The following is a 14,729-nucleotide window of genomic DNA, read 5'->3' as shown; positions in this document are numbered from 1 at the left end:
GTTCTTTAGAGCGTACTGAATGTGCGTGTTTGTACATGTTTAAAAATGAAGGAGTGAAATACGACAGGATCAACTTGGATGTTTTAAATATAGATACCACAGGGTGTGACTCACTTGGTCTGGATGAGGATATCTGCGTTGGTGGGGTTCAGCATAAATTTACAGATAAGCTCCTGTGTGACGGGGATTGCAGTCTTGTTGGACACGCAGAGATCAGACAGATAATCCAGGAACCTAGAAGAGTAGAGCAGACATGAATCACCACGTTTAACAAATGTTTTACACACAACGTTTCAGCAAAGGAACACATGAACTGAAGTTTGTGTGTGTTCCTGGCTGTACATAACATATTTTTCTTCCCCCTTTTTCCATGTAAAAATTTGCTTTATACAACAGATATGACTCTTACGGTACATACTCTGTTGTATTTTAACGTATAAAGCAGAGGGACACAATAACGGTAACACTTTTTAATATACCAATTAGCCACTCACCACAAAATATGCCGTCAAAGTGACCATATGGTAAAGGTTAGAAATGAATTTCTGATAAAAATGGAATTGAGAATTTTAGAAAAGTAGAGTTACGCAAGTAAGATTCACATATTGTATTTGATTGCATTATTCTGCATTATACTGTGTCAAAGTCCAGTCCCTGTGTTACAAAATTAACCATTTGCAACAAAAGTCTTAAGTAGGACTACAAATTCCCATGCACATGTCAGATTTGTCCTATATTCAATGTTATGAAATCATTCCCCTGGGTCATCTACTCTTCTGGAGGTGTACGTGTCTGACCTGGGCTCTCTGTTGCGCCTCAGCAGGCTGACGAAGGTCTCAATCTCTCTGGCTGTGATGTGTTTTTCCAGCAGCTTGCGGTTGTTGTGCAGCAGGGCAGTGATTGTGTCCTCAGCCAGGATCTCATAGCCAATCTGAGACTGCATGATTGTGAACTTTTTGGCTATATATTCCTATTTGGCACAAAAGACATATGGTCATAACCACAAACCGTTAAGACACTGAGCAGCAAAAAATGAATTAAATTTGTATGAAATCAAATCGGAAAAAAATTGAGAAAATCTTTATAATTTCAAAAGTTGTAACTAGAAAATATTTGGCAATTTTACTAGATAACATTTCTTGAACACTTTTGCTCACTAAGGCCACCAGTGGTGGTCATGGCATAACAGCTAATTAAATACCCCCGTTCATGGATTTTCTTCAGTTAGATGAATACATTTTTCATGCTAAAATGCTGAACAGCAGACAATAAGAGTCCTAAATCACTTAAGTATTCAGTAGAATCAGTTATGCAGGAGTATCTAGCTAACTAACGTAGCTTGATTGATAGCATCAGCCGCTGATCTAAATCCATGAGTGTACTGAGCTGAGAGTGTGCGTGTTTTATTCCTTATATATATTTGTCTTTCATAATTAGGGCCCGAGCACCGACGTAGTCGGAGCAGAGGACCTATTGTCATTTTATTTCTCATTTGAAATAATAAATGAGACCACACCACTTGATATGATTTTTTTCTGTCAATCCACAGAGCACTACTACTTTCTTGATTAAGGGCATCATTACAGCAGCTGTGGTCTGACAGTCTGGCAGAATCTATACTGATATGCTCCCAATCAAAAGCCATCTCTCTATGCTTAAACTACCCCACATCCCTGTGATAATTAACATGTTAATGAGCCTGAAACTCAATGAGTACTCAATATTAGACCGTAAAAGAAGGAAACATGCCTGGTTCTTGCGATAGTCCTGTTGGGAGTGGCGTAGCACCCTGTAGCAGAGTCTCAACATGTACTTGAAGTGAGCATAGCGCTGGTCTCCCAAATCCTCCAACTTTAGCAACGGACCATCACCCTGATCTGTGAATGGAGCCTTCAGGATGCCAAAGATCTGGAGCAACAGAAACCCACATACAATGATGAAGAACCAACCGAGCATCTACGAACTATAGCAGGGAGATACTTTGATGAATACGCTTCTTGAGGCCAATCTGTGGTTACTGTAAAATATCACACCAATGGAAATACGACCCAATTTAAAATTTGCACTGGGCACCCTTGTCAGTCCTGGAGCCTTGTGTTAAAGTTCTGATCAGTCTGCATTCTACAAGGACAGAAGTGTGTGTGTGTGTGTATGTGAGTGAGTGAGTGAGTGAGAGAGTGTGTGTACTCGTGCTGACCTGCGCAAGGATGTTCTGTTCCCTCATGAGTTTCTGCCTCTCTCGGTTGGGTGTGGAGGTGACCACAGACAAAACATCCTGGCCATTGTTTGGTACCACACATACAAAGAAAACAAGGTCCTCCAGGAGCTTAGTCACAAACCTGAAAAAAATAAAAATATATGAAGGCAAAAAATAACATAAAATCATAAAACATGCACACCACCTTGTGTCACCTATGTTGTCATGCTCAAGCATCTGTACCTCCTCTCATTCTGAGCGATGTTTCCGTACTGAAGCTTCCTCACAGTGGACTCCAGGACCTTGCTGGCATCATTGGCAAAGTCCAAGTCTCTGACCTCCGACAGGGGAACAGATACGATGGCGAAAGCTTCTTTGTCCTCTTTAGTCGGACAGGTGCCAATCTATTATGACAGCCAACATCAACGTCTAAATAATGCATCCATGTTTGTTTTACTCGTGTGTGTGCGTGTGTGTGCGTGTGTGTGTGTGCGCTTGTGTCTGTGTGTGTGTGTAGACCTTGAGCATCACCGGACGCTCCTCCTCTGCATCGATGGGGACGTTGGTGCTTTTCACCCAGGTGTTGGTACACAGGTGCCTAAGTCTCACATAGGAGTTTCTAAGGAAGGATGGGACAAGGCATTTACATCTCATATGATCTTTAGTTGATTGTACGCTTGCTGCTGCTGTTGAACTAAATAGCATCCATCTTGGTAAATCAATTAGCTGTTAGCATAGCTAAAGTGATGGCAATTCGGCCTGTTGTGTAATTGTTAAGTAGCAAGTATTACCAATGACACATTTCTGAAGAAAATTCATAAAAGTAGATAGTTTGGAGTCAAAATATATATTACATAGATATTATTTTAAACTGTTCTGCGCTGTGAACTATAGTGAAAGAAGCCCACTGTGGATGCAACTAAAGCGGATGTAACTTGTTGTTGCTGTTGCTCCCATGTGAGTGACTGACCTGGGCACGAGACAGTCGGCACGCTGGAGAGTGGTGGCATCCAGCTCAAACAGAGAGGCTATGTCATTCCCGTGGGAAACAGAAACCAGGGTGAAAGCAATCTTCTCTGCTGCTTGATGCTTCCTCTTGGAGAACAAAATATCCGTCTCATTCTGCAGCACACACACACACACACACACACACACACACACACACACACGCGAGGATACACACAACCATGCACACCCAGGAAGTATAAATTAACGTCCGCAGTCTAAAAGTTCATATGGCACATAGTTAAGTTGTTTATCAATATTAACACATGGATTGTCTACTGTAGACAACAACAGTCCATATTCAAGTCTATAAAACAAAGACGCATGCAGAGGTGGTTCACACGAGTGTGTTAACACTGTTGCAAGTGGATGAATGTTACTTTAAGCAGGTACAGGCTGCAACTAATCATCTGCAACTTTTTTGATTATTGATCATTATTATTGATATTATCAATGATCATATTTGGATTTTGGATTGTTGGTTGGATGAAAGAAGCAATGATGTCACATTGGGCATGGGGAAATGTTGACCATTTTTTCGACAAAATGATAGATCAGAGAAATAATCTGCAGAATAATAGATAATGATAGTAATTCAGAATAAATCAGTTTTTTAATAATAATAATAATAATAATAATAATAATAATAATATAAAAGGCAAATTCTCACATTGTTATAGCTGCTACCAGAAAAACATATTTGGTATATTACTTTAAATTATGACATCACACATGATGATAACTTCAATATCAATTATTTTTCTGTCCACTAATTAATTAATTGATGAATTGTTTATTGCTAAAGGCAGCGCACACAGCAGGACTTCCTCTTACCTTCATGTCCAGACTGCATGTATACAATGTATATTTATATATTCTAAAAATTCTGCCTCATTTCACTGAACTTGTTTGGTGAGTATAACTATGGCTATGAGAAGCCGAGCATATACATGTTTTGTATCAAGTTGCCATATCTTTTAACACGTACTCATGTAAGTACTGATAAATGAGACCAACAGTTGATAAGATCTATAATTGAGGATGGACGGATGTGAGCCAAACTATACTGTCACAGCTTCTTGCACTAATGAGGTATCAAATTACACAGAGATGTAGCCAGAGAGCCATGACTTCTCCGTGTGGTATGTTAGACACTGCGGTACGTAGGCTGGTAGAGTATGCGCGGTGCAGATGCAGCACATAAAAAGGCGAGGGTTAATTTCTCCCACTGTTCACTGCATGTCAATGGGAAGCTCCCCAGAGCTGCCTCCACGCCTCAGCTTCTCAATCCTCCCTCCCTCTTCTGGTGACTCACCCCACCAGCTTAGCACAGGCGAGTGGAGCAAAGCAGACAGCACGTCTGCCTCCCCTCCATCCCCTCTCGCAGGGCACCCCCACACCCAGACGTTATGTAAGGAGCCCCCTGTGTGTCTGAAACTCAGCATGTGCATGAGAAAGTGTGTGAGGCTGAGAGAGTTGGTGTGCGTGCTCCTCGCACTACCAGAATACAAATGCACAAGGTAGCTAAGAGCTGAAAGAAATGTCTAGATATAGATTCAGAGTTTGTATGCGACTGTTAGAGAACTGCCGGTATTGAATAACCAAAGGATGAGGAGACAGAGACGGGTCTGAAGACAATGTTTAGCTGCTGAGATAATCGTTGGTTCCACTAAAACACTTTTATAATCTTCTTTCTTGTTCACCAGCTCGTTCTCTCTTTCGGTCAATCTGACTCATCTATGGTGCAAAATGATATTTGCATTGCTGCTGTCTTGAATTATAAATATCAACTTAGTAGACACAATAATGTTAAAAATCAGTTGGTAGTGTGTGACTTTGCAGCTGAATGTGCTTGTTTGACTGACTCACCTCTCCTTTGGGCTCCACCGTGTTGTCTTTGAATTCAGGGTTCACCTGCAGAGAAACTGCAGGGTCACTCAGTGACCTCAAACATAGGAAGCTCTGATGATCATCCTGTCATTATCATCCCCATCACTCCAAATGCAAACTGTTCAACAGCAGATGGGTGATGGACGCCATATCAATGGGAATACTGCCATCTACAGCACAACCACCTAAAATCCCCTTCAACTGTGCTTATTCAGAAACTGGAAAGTAGATTATCTCAGTTTCCCGCAGCTACAAAATGATATGGATTAAAAAGAGTAAAACTCACCTCTGCTGCGAGGTAATTACCAGTCGCCAGGTGTTTGAAGCGGAAGAGACTGTTCCACTGGCCGGCTCCACCTCGACAGGGGTCATAGTGCACAACCTGGCATGGAAACACAAAATAAGGACACCTAGAAGCATCAGTTTTTGTGTATGTGTTTTAGTGTCAGTCTGTGCTGGTTTGATACAGTGCAGAGGGACATTTCAAACATTGTTCACAGTTTCTTAGTAACACGGCTCATTTAGTTTCTGGTTTTGTTTCGCAGACAGAACGGTTCCTGATAGGATAGGATTGGTTTAACAGCAGTCAGAGGATGATCTCTTCTATTTAGAGTGGTTATTCAAAGTGGCAATAATTCACAAACCAAATGAGTTCTAGTTCAGCCCATCACTGCGGTGTCAGAATGAGAGTCCATGTGCCAAGTAGAACAGGAATTTTTGCGTTAGTCATACTGGTGCAACAACATGTCATCAACTGATATGGTAAGATAAACACATTCTGGTACACACAGCAGAGGGACGACAGGAACTTCCACTCAGTGCGAGCTGATAAAGAGGAACATACAGAAAGTGGATAACAAAGAACTAAAGGTTCAAATGGCCGACAGTGTGTATTATCAAATGGGGAATTATGGCCTAAATGTGTGAAAACGCTCCGTAATGATGACAAAAGTGTAAATTTAGGAACATGAAAAAAATTCATAATTTGCTGATTTATGTGTATTTAAACTAAGTTGGGCAAAGTTTATGATTCAATTGGCTTTAGAAGGGTCTTCATTTTGTTTATGTGTGGCTGGTTGTTAATCAAGGGACAGAAAATACATTTCAATTTGTCCATAAACTGCACTCAGACAAATGTCACCAGAGCAGTATAAATTAATGAATAAATTAGCATCAATGATGTTCTCAGAATTAAAGCGCAACGTTGTCAATTCCTGTGTGCGCTTTACCTCGATCTCCCAGAGAGCCTTGGAGCTGGTGGCGGAGGTGGCAGACTGCCGCAGTGTGGTCCTGAGAAAGACGTGCTGCTGCTTCTTGTACTCGTCACAGGTCAGGAACTTCTCCTGCTCAGCGTGAAACAGCCTCACCACGTCACCCTGACAGACCACACGAGCAAAACATGACACTGCTGCAAGATAACTGCATGCAGTTTGCTCTGAAGACGTGCAAACTACATGCAGTTGTGCTAAAAGATGCATGGAGGAAACCCATAAGCGATAAAACAACATACCCCCTTCAACACATCTTCCCTGTAGTCGCTAAACTTCATGAACAGGGTGACCTTCCAGCTTGTGTTACAGTTAACAGCATTAACCTGCAGCATGAAGCAGAGAGTAAGGGGCAAACACATCATGAAGTTTAGATGATTATCATACAAAAGTCACATGAGGTCTGTTGAAATCTTTGTAAAACCATCAGTTTTTTTTTAAATGTTTCAACCACAGTTAAAGGACCAAGACAATAAAGCATTACATTAAAAACTCCTCAAAAACTACTAAAGCGAATTGTAAAACTACAGGTTTTTCTTTCTTTATTTGACTAAAACTTTGTTTTTCAGCACAGACAGAAACAATATAGATGAACTAGTCCCACCTCTTTGCAGCCGGGGTTGTCTAGCAGCTCGATGTTACTGGCATGAAGAGGCTGCCCTGCATTCACTGGCATTAGCACCACCTTGTCTCCAACCACCACCTTGAACCCAATTACAGACAGTCATATGCCAACGCAGGTGAAGACGCAGGTTGGAAAACTTCCACAAGTGGTCAAATGGATGAAACGGGAAGTAAGACTGTGTCCATGCAAACATCCCCTTATTTCAAAAAAACAAGGAGGTGCTATGTGCAACAGCAACAAGCTGAGCTTCACATGAGAGAGTGATTGAGTTGGCAAACTAGTTTATTCATACCATGGTGAGCAAAACATGAATGCAGCATACAAATATAGTGACTGAAAGTACACTGCCTGTGGTCGTATTATCGCTTGCATAATACATGCTCTCTAACCCAACAATAGACACACAGTATCTCATGTTAACCAGCCACACACAAGCACACAGTGGTTTCACAAATGTGCCGCTCATCACACTTATGGCAATGCTGTATTCAAAAACATTTTGAATATACATGAAACAGCATCAGTGACAAAAAGTAGATAGAAAGTAAGGACCGACTGGATGCTTTTAAAGCTCAACCTAAAAGCCTAACATGCAATGGGAAGCCCGGTGGATCCATGCTTTTTACATGAGATTCTGTGTCTGACCTAATAATGCACAAACACCATGCACAATCAAGAGCAATACCTTTAACCATAGGATGCTAAAGCCAAAGGGGGAAGGACAAAATCAGAAATGTTACTGGGACAGGACGAACAATGACGAAAAAGTCGGGCACCTGCTGTACTTGTAACAGAGAGGAATGTTAAACTGAACTTTATGTCTAAAGAAATGTGTGTGGCGCCAAGCGGAGGGAGACCTACATTATCTCCTTCGCTGCGGAGCTTCCAGAAAGGCTGAATGTGGAACCAGGAGCCTTCGTTCCCGGCCGGGTCCAAAGAAACCCGCATGGCATTCTTCTCAAGCAGAGCGGGGAGACGCTTGTTCACCGTCAGGTACTTATTGCTCTTAATGTGCAGGAGCTAAGAAAGAAGATTCAGAGTGTTTAAATACTGCAAGAGCAGTGGTGGAGGAAGTATTCAGATACTTAAGTTTGGTTAAGTAAAAATACTTATACCAAACTCTGAAAATACTCCAATAAGTCTAAAGTCCTGCATTGAAAATGTAACTTTAAGTAAAGGAAAACTTGGGACTGTTACACTATTATATATTACTATTATTTATTAGATTATTATTACTCATGCAATAATTAGTATTTATATAGGACTGCAATTACTGATTATTTTCCTTTTGGATTCATCTCTTGATTATTTCTTCAATTAATCGATTGCTTCTTTGGTTTGTAAAAAAAAAATCAAAAACATCCCATCACAATTAAGCCAAAAGTGACACCTTCACAATGCATGTTTTGTCCAACCTAAAAAAAGTATTGAAAGTAAATTAAATGAATTGTAGTAGAGTATAAATTATAAAGGGGCATTAAAGGTAAATACCTAAGTTTAGTGTGTCCCGGTAGTATTTAAGCACAGGACTTGAGTTATTGTACCTTGTTATTTCCCACCACTGTACAAGAGTAAGAGAAGATGAACCTTTTAGGAAAAAGCGGAGGTAGGTTTTGCCTCAAGGTAACTTCTTGTTTGATTTAAAAGAGTTGGTTCACTATTTTATTCAATGTGGCCTCATTTGAAGAAGTGTGTGTATTACCCCAAAACACGTTTCCCGATTCCATTTAAAAAACAAGCGCTAAATTATGTTTTAAGTCAACACTAAGAAACTACTTATTGAAAAAGGCCTGCTTACTAAAGGAACAATGGAGACTTGCTTTGAACGCATTTTGCAGCAGCAGTTAAATATGCTTTTGCATTCCTCCATTCAACCCGTAAAGCAAGGATTTCGCCATCAGTGAAACCCAAAACTACCATTGTGGACTTGTTCAAAATGGCCTAAGCTATCAGGTGGCAGCAACACAACCTCGGTAAACACAAAAAAAAAAAACAAGCCTCTGGATTTAAGACAAACTGACACCGTGGGTGTTTGCTGAAGAGATGGGCTGTACCTGGATGACATTACTGTATTTCACAACTTCTCCAAGGAGCTTCTTGTTCTCCGACTCGTTCTGCTTCTGCTCCAGTTCTGCTGCATGCTGAGTAATGAGACAGAGATTTACTACAGCTTCGGGGCTCAAATGAATATGGAGATCTAGATCTAGACTGTGAAATTAAAAAAGCTCTACCTGTAACTTCTTAAACAGGTCTCCCTGAGTGTTGTTGTGTCCTTGTTTTCCTTGTTTTGCCTTCCAGAATTGTTTCTGGGCCGAGTATCTGTTCATGGGACACACCTTGAAGAGGCAATCTGGAGAGGAGGAGAGGCATTCAGGAACACAACACGAGTTAAGTGCCACTGAAGAGTCTTAATGTGGTGAAACAACATTTTTGAGGTAAATGGTTATTTACCCGCCTGTGGAGTCACTTAATCACATAAAAGCTTCTCTAAAACCACAATGTTGTGTGAAACATTGAGCGGAAAGGGCCCAATCAGCCTTGACACTGTGTGTGTGTGTGTGTGTGTGTGTGTGTGTGTGTAACCTCGAACCAGTGTGACTAGTATATTCCTACACACCTCTGAACTTTTTGGGTGGGTTGGCCAGGTTTCCAGCATCAGGCTGGACCACACACCTGTCATCGACAAGCCTGCAGAGGAGAGGACAAAATGATAAGAATTCAATCAGAACTATTTCCTCATATTTTAACCTTTTTTTCAATGAATGATTCGCCATAAGAAGAAGGGGGGGGGGGGGGTCTGAGGTTGTATCTAGAAATACAAACCAGGCTAAAATGATATCCAGGTCTCTGTGGCTTTTACATAGTGCAGAGTGAAAATGGATGGGTAGAGAATTATCTAATTATACGTAACAAAAGGTAGATATCCACCGACATCTACATGGAGTTTAAAATGAAGCTTTGCCAACATTTTTTTGGTTACTGAAGAGTGAGCTTCTCTTTTAGGTTTAGCATCAGTTACTAGAGCATGGATAGGCTGCTGCCACCAGAGGAAAACATGTGCTTTCTGTGCAGGGTTGATCAGAGGGCATTCCAGGGCTGTTATCCACCTGATAACTGCCATATGTCCCACATATTCACCTTTTATGGGCTAGTTACACAGTGGAGATGTTTCACTGACAGGTGTAGTGATGCACAGCAGGTCAGTACAATTCACACATTAGACTGACGTTCAGTTGAATTGAGGAAGCTGAGATGTGTTGTGTAAATGCAAGAGCTGACATGCCTGAATGAATGTTGCAAAAGAGCATTTAGTAAAAACCAAACGCATGCATTCACATAGCCTAATTTACCACATCAATCAAAGACTGTAAAACAAAAGCATTTGTTCACTTGTCATAACTGTCTGTCATCTTACATCTCACAACATGAGGCTGTCTTGTCATTGGACTGTTTCCCAGGTCTTTGTCTAGACCAGTTTAACACTGCTTTCTGAAAAACGTTTCAATTTCAGCCACCTATGTTAGCAGTCAACACTGAGAAGACTGAGGGTGAAGGAGCTCATAAAAGCTGGAACGGAAGAGAGCACATTGTTTAGTGGAATTAGAGGAACGAAAGCAGGCAAAACAATGGAGACGGAACAAGAACGGGTTTATGAAGAGAATACCTGAAACACTAAAGTGATCAGTTCTTTACTTTCTGTCACTCAAATGTAGGTCTGGACTGCAGCAGTGAAATCCTCTGTTCTGCATTTGCTATGTACACGTGAGAACATGTAATTAATCCAAATGACTGAACCAGACTGGTTGTTCCTGTCAGTAGATCCGATGCTGTTGTACATTGATCTGAAGTTACACATGCCTTCATTTAGTCCCGGAGTTACTCTAATCCTCTTTCAGGAAATTGGTTTAAGTAAGAACCAGTTGTCCACGTGTGTTGTTTGGGACATTAAGTGTTTGTTGGTTGTTTGCAGTGGCTACATATCAGAGAAAAGCTCTAACTTCAATCTGCTGGAATATATTCTATAACACCAGCCGTGAATTTCTATATCAAAGCCTCCATATCATCCCATTCCCTTTATCCCATTTGCACCAAAGGCCGAGGTGCACAAGCACATCCATTCATCCTGTCCACTGAGGAGAAACATAATGCAATGCACAATTCCTCCAATTCATACAAAGCTGGCAGCCCTGCTGAAGGGAGCGGAGCCATTTCCCATTTATGCTGCGGCACTTGATCAGTGTCAATCCACAGGCCGTGTACTATTTCCTCCAAGTCTGTATCAGAGTTACATCTAAATGAGACACAATAGAGCCCAACAGGAAGCAGAATGAAGTGCTAAATGGCTAAACAGGAAGGCTCTCCGGAAAAGTCACTCAAGCTCATAAATAAGTAACTTTAAGTCGGCAGAGAGCCGGGCTTCAGTTCAAACAGTTTGCTCTGTAACTGAGTTACACATGAACCAATGATAGCACGCTGGACACAGACGAGCTAAATTTAGCGCAATTGCTTGTGTTGAGTGGACTGAGACAACAACACAGGAACAAATACAGCATAATATAATGCAGAGCAGCAGGTCTGGTATGCTTGTTCTGTCAAGTGTTTTCTAATGAAGAAAAAAAAAAAGAAAAAAAAAAAAAAAAAAAAAAGTAGTCAACCGAGGTATGACTCATCTGTAAGAAAACTATGAGAGACTCAACAACCAACGCCTGTTTTTGCATGTTTCAATGTGCTGATAAAGTCATGCACTCCCTCTTTAAATGCATCCCGAGATCATTTCACTTCTTATGGAACATATTAGAAATCAATGGGAAAATAATTATATAGAAAAACACTGAGTAGATAATGGACACAGAATCATTGTATAGTTGTCTTATAATTTATCTCTCATATATACACTACAGGTCCACAATGAAGTGAATTGATTGATTACTATGGAACCAACAAATCTCCAAAATCATCCTTTCTGATAATTAAAAATGGGAGAAAATTCAAGAGGTCAATGTCGCTAAAATGGTTCTGGATCAGTCAAATGACCGTATAAGGCATTTAAAGGTCATTCGGCGTTTGCAATGTAAGGTGTGTGAAGAACTTGCAGATTCAATGTTATCCAAAGCAAACAAGTGCATGAGCAGCCTTGTGTAGCTGAGGTTTCATTGTGCTCACATCAGGAGCTGTGGCTCAGGGAGCTTCCTGCAGACTCTCTCTCTCTCTCTCTCTCTCTCTCTCTCTCTCTCTCTCTCTCTCTCTCTCTTTTCCCCCCCCTCTGGCACAGCCCTTCATGAAATACTCCTGTCAAACTACAAGAGTTATTGAAGCCCTGATAAGAGTTTCACTGCTTTGCTTCACCACAACAGGAGCTGTGAACAATCGCCGCTGTGCACTTTTGCCTTATGAAATTCACATTTCATAAGGTGTGTGCTGTTGCTGAAATTTGCATTGGCACACGCCTTTACAGTTAAGGGAGCCTTTCACAAAGAGAAAGTAGGTTGGATGTGTACACTCCTGCAGATAGCGAGGCAGGGAACATTGTTGCGTACAAACAGGTTGCAAGTCAAGGTGCTAACATGTTTCAGCTGTCATTTGCTGACCTTTGATTTGTTTTAATTCTCCACAGCTCAAAGCATTAAAGAAGAGGCTTTAATGTCAGAGAACGCCGGCTGTCGGGAGAAGTTATTGTTTGCAAGAGGGATTTAAGGGAGAAAAGGGAAAGAGAAAGAGTGAGAAACAGGGTGAGAAAAAGGGAGAGGAGGTGGGTGGGGCACACTCATTCCTCAGGGCCAGTCGATCTTTCCACGCTTGCTCTGCAGGCTCAGAGGCCAGAATGCACCTGGAACCACAGAGGTATTTCTGCTGAGGCTTTCAGCTCAGGAGGAACTACAACCCCCAAAAAACACTGCTGATGGCATTTTTCTTTGCACCGCTGTGTGAAGAACGACACCGTGAAAAGCAGTTCCATCACGCCTACACACAGCCTCGAGTATGGAGTCAAACTGACAACTGCATCTGTATCAGATAAGACAAACTTAAAGAAAAACAAAGCAGTGGATCCAAAACTATTTAAGGTTGAAATGAGGCATGAAGTGTCTACTAGCCTCATGATGAATGGAATATGTTTATGAGCAGTCAGCAATCCCCAAAAAAGAAAACAGTAGTAAAAAGTCTGAAAATGTTAATATAAATGGTATGTTCTTTATTCTTTCCTGTCCCATTACTTATCTTGTGGGCCCCTCACATTTAAGTTATGACCCATTGAGGGAGTCCTGAGCCCCAGGTTGGTCACCAATGCTTTAAATGATGCCCCGGTGACTGAATTTGGCAGGAAACTCCAAATCAAAGTGTGGCTCAGATCTCGTCTAAACTTGGCTGCTGCACTATGCTATATCATGCAAAAAGGATGGACACAAAACACTCAACATAGAAATGGTTTACTCAAGTCAGGTCACTGAACTCGCATACAGACGAAATATCTGTAAATGTCTCCGGGGTGAAGGTGAGGAGGAGTGAGCAGCATTCAAATTCGTCAGAACTCCTTAACAGAACTTCCAATGATTGGAAACAAGTTTTTGGAAACATTATACATTATTCTGCCGAGGACCCTCCTGACACATCCTCACGTCGCCCCACGGGTCCCCGGACCCTGCTATGGAGACCACAGCAGAAAGTTCTGCTTGTAAGCACCAGCGCTTGTCTACCTGGGTAACACGCTGCTTTGCATTCCGGTTACATTTGCGTAAACGTGAAGAGTTGGCCCTTGGCCTCAGCTCGCACTTTAACGTTCGACTGAAACGGTTTACAGTGAACGTGTGACGCTAGCGAGAGGCATACGTGGTGTCAGCCGCAAAGTGAAAGTGTCAAAGCGGATTAATCCATGTGGACTCCCCAGTGAGCAGAGAGTACGAGGCACACATGAGGAACTTACCCCAAAGTACTGATGAAGCCATTCACCGAGCCCTCCGCGTAAAGAGACACAATGTCTCCGATGTGAAGAAAACTGGACCTGTGCTCTGACATTTTCACTCAATAGACGTTTTAGAGATGTCCCGGTTTCTCCATTTAAAAAAAATAAATACTGCTACTTCTTCTCTTCGGGGGGGAAGTAATCCACACGTTACAGCGTCTCCAGTTCAGGTCTTCAGATTCACCTTCATTGTTCCAGCTCTACATTTCAGCAAGTCGATTGAGGGAGGGGGGGGGGGAGCGAAAGTGCAGGAAAAAAAGAAACTGGTGTCGTTTTGTTTTTTTTAAAAGACAGCGCTGTGTTTTGAGACTTATTCAACTTCTTCCTGTATGTCAGGCAGCTACCGGAGGCTCTTCTTCTCATCCACTTCAGGGGGAGGAGACTGCTGCTGTCAGCGCTTTGAGCGAATTCCGTTCAATGACATGGTTTTGTTTTTATTCTGAAAATGCATTCAGAAAATACAGCTGTATTGTGGGTAATGTTTTGGGCGATGAAAAAGTATCATAAAGTCTGTTCAACAACAGACTACCTAGGCCTACTTGTTGTTTCTATTGGAGTATTACTTGATGACGCTCGTGAATATAAAGATAAAGATTAGTGACTTCCCTTTTTCAAAAGTGTTCACACAGTCAGCAAAACAGAAGTCAATTTGGACTAAACTGTGGATCACTTTTCATTGCTTTGGCACACAATTTGCAATGTAGTGAACAAATCTTTCACAATTCCTGAACTGTTTTCTCCCTCAAACTCAACCACCAGCAAAGCTTTGTGTGTTGTCTCCATTTT

The 14,729-nt window shown here is 41.5% G+C and overlaps 1 protein-coding gene across 3 annotated transcripts in view; it reads right to left on the bottom strand.

Annotated features, from left to right (window-relative positions):
* Positions 1-14,295, bottom strand: part of itpr2 (inositol 1,4,5-trisphosphate receptor, type 2) — a 48,413-nt gene extending 34,118 nt beyond the window's left edge. The window contains exons 1-17 of one of the 3 annotated variants that reach the window (XM_031858011.1): positions 13,905-14,295; positions 9,603-9,673; positions 9,217-9,335; positions 9,040-9,126; positions 7,847-8,005; positions 6,965-7,063; positions 6,603-6,686; positions 6,322-6,468; positions 5,379-5,474; positions 5,072-5,116; positions 3,168-3,319; positions 2,717-2,816; positions 2,441-2,601; positions 2,198-2,339; positions 1,750-1,908; positions 798-970; positions 115-234 (exon numbers count right to left, since the gene is read on the bottom strand). In XM_031858011.1, coding sequence (XP_031713871.1) covers positions 115-234; positions 798-970; positions 1,750-1,908; positions 2,198-2,339; positions 2,441-2,601; positions 2,717-2,816; positions 3,168-3,319; positions 5,072-5,116; positions 5,379-5,474; positions 6,322-6,468; positions 6,603-6,686; positions 6,965-7,063; positions 7,847-8,005; positions 9,040-9,126; positions 9,217-9,335; positions 9,603-9,673; positions 13,905-13,996 — 2,006 coding nt within the window. In that variant the 5' untranslated portion in view covers positions 13,997-14,295. The remainder of the gene's footprint in view (positions 1-114; positions 235-797; positions 971-1,749; positions 1,909-2,197; positions 2,340-2,440; positions 2,602-2,716; positions 2,817-3,167; positions 3,320-5,071; positions 5,117-5,378; positions 5,475-6,321; positions 6,469-6,602; positions 6,687-6,964; positions 7,064-7,846; positions 8,006-9,039; positions 9,127-9,216; positions 9,336-9,602; positions 9,674-13,904) is intronic. The other 2 variants (XM_031858002.1, XM_031858019.1) reach the window with 2 other exon arrangements.
* Between the last annotated feature and the right edge of the window lie 434 nt (positions 14,296-14,729).

Source organism: Anarrhichthys ocellatus, unplaced genomic scaffold, assembly GCF_004355925.1.
Source record: "Anarrhichthys ocellatus isolate YVR2014 unplaced genomic scaffold, GSC_Weel_1.0 scaffold2, whole genome shotgun sequence".
NCBI lineage: Eukaryota > Metazoa > Chordata > Actinopteri > Perciformes > Anarhichadidae > Anarrhichthys > Anarrhichthys ocellatus.
The sequence above is the reverse complement of the archived record's forward strand: the minus strand, read 5'-3'. Positions and strand labels throughout refer to the sequence as shown.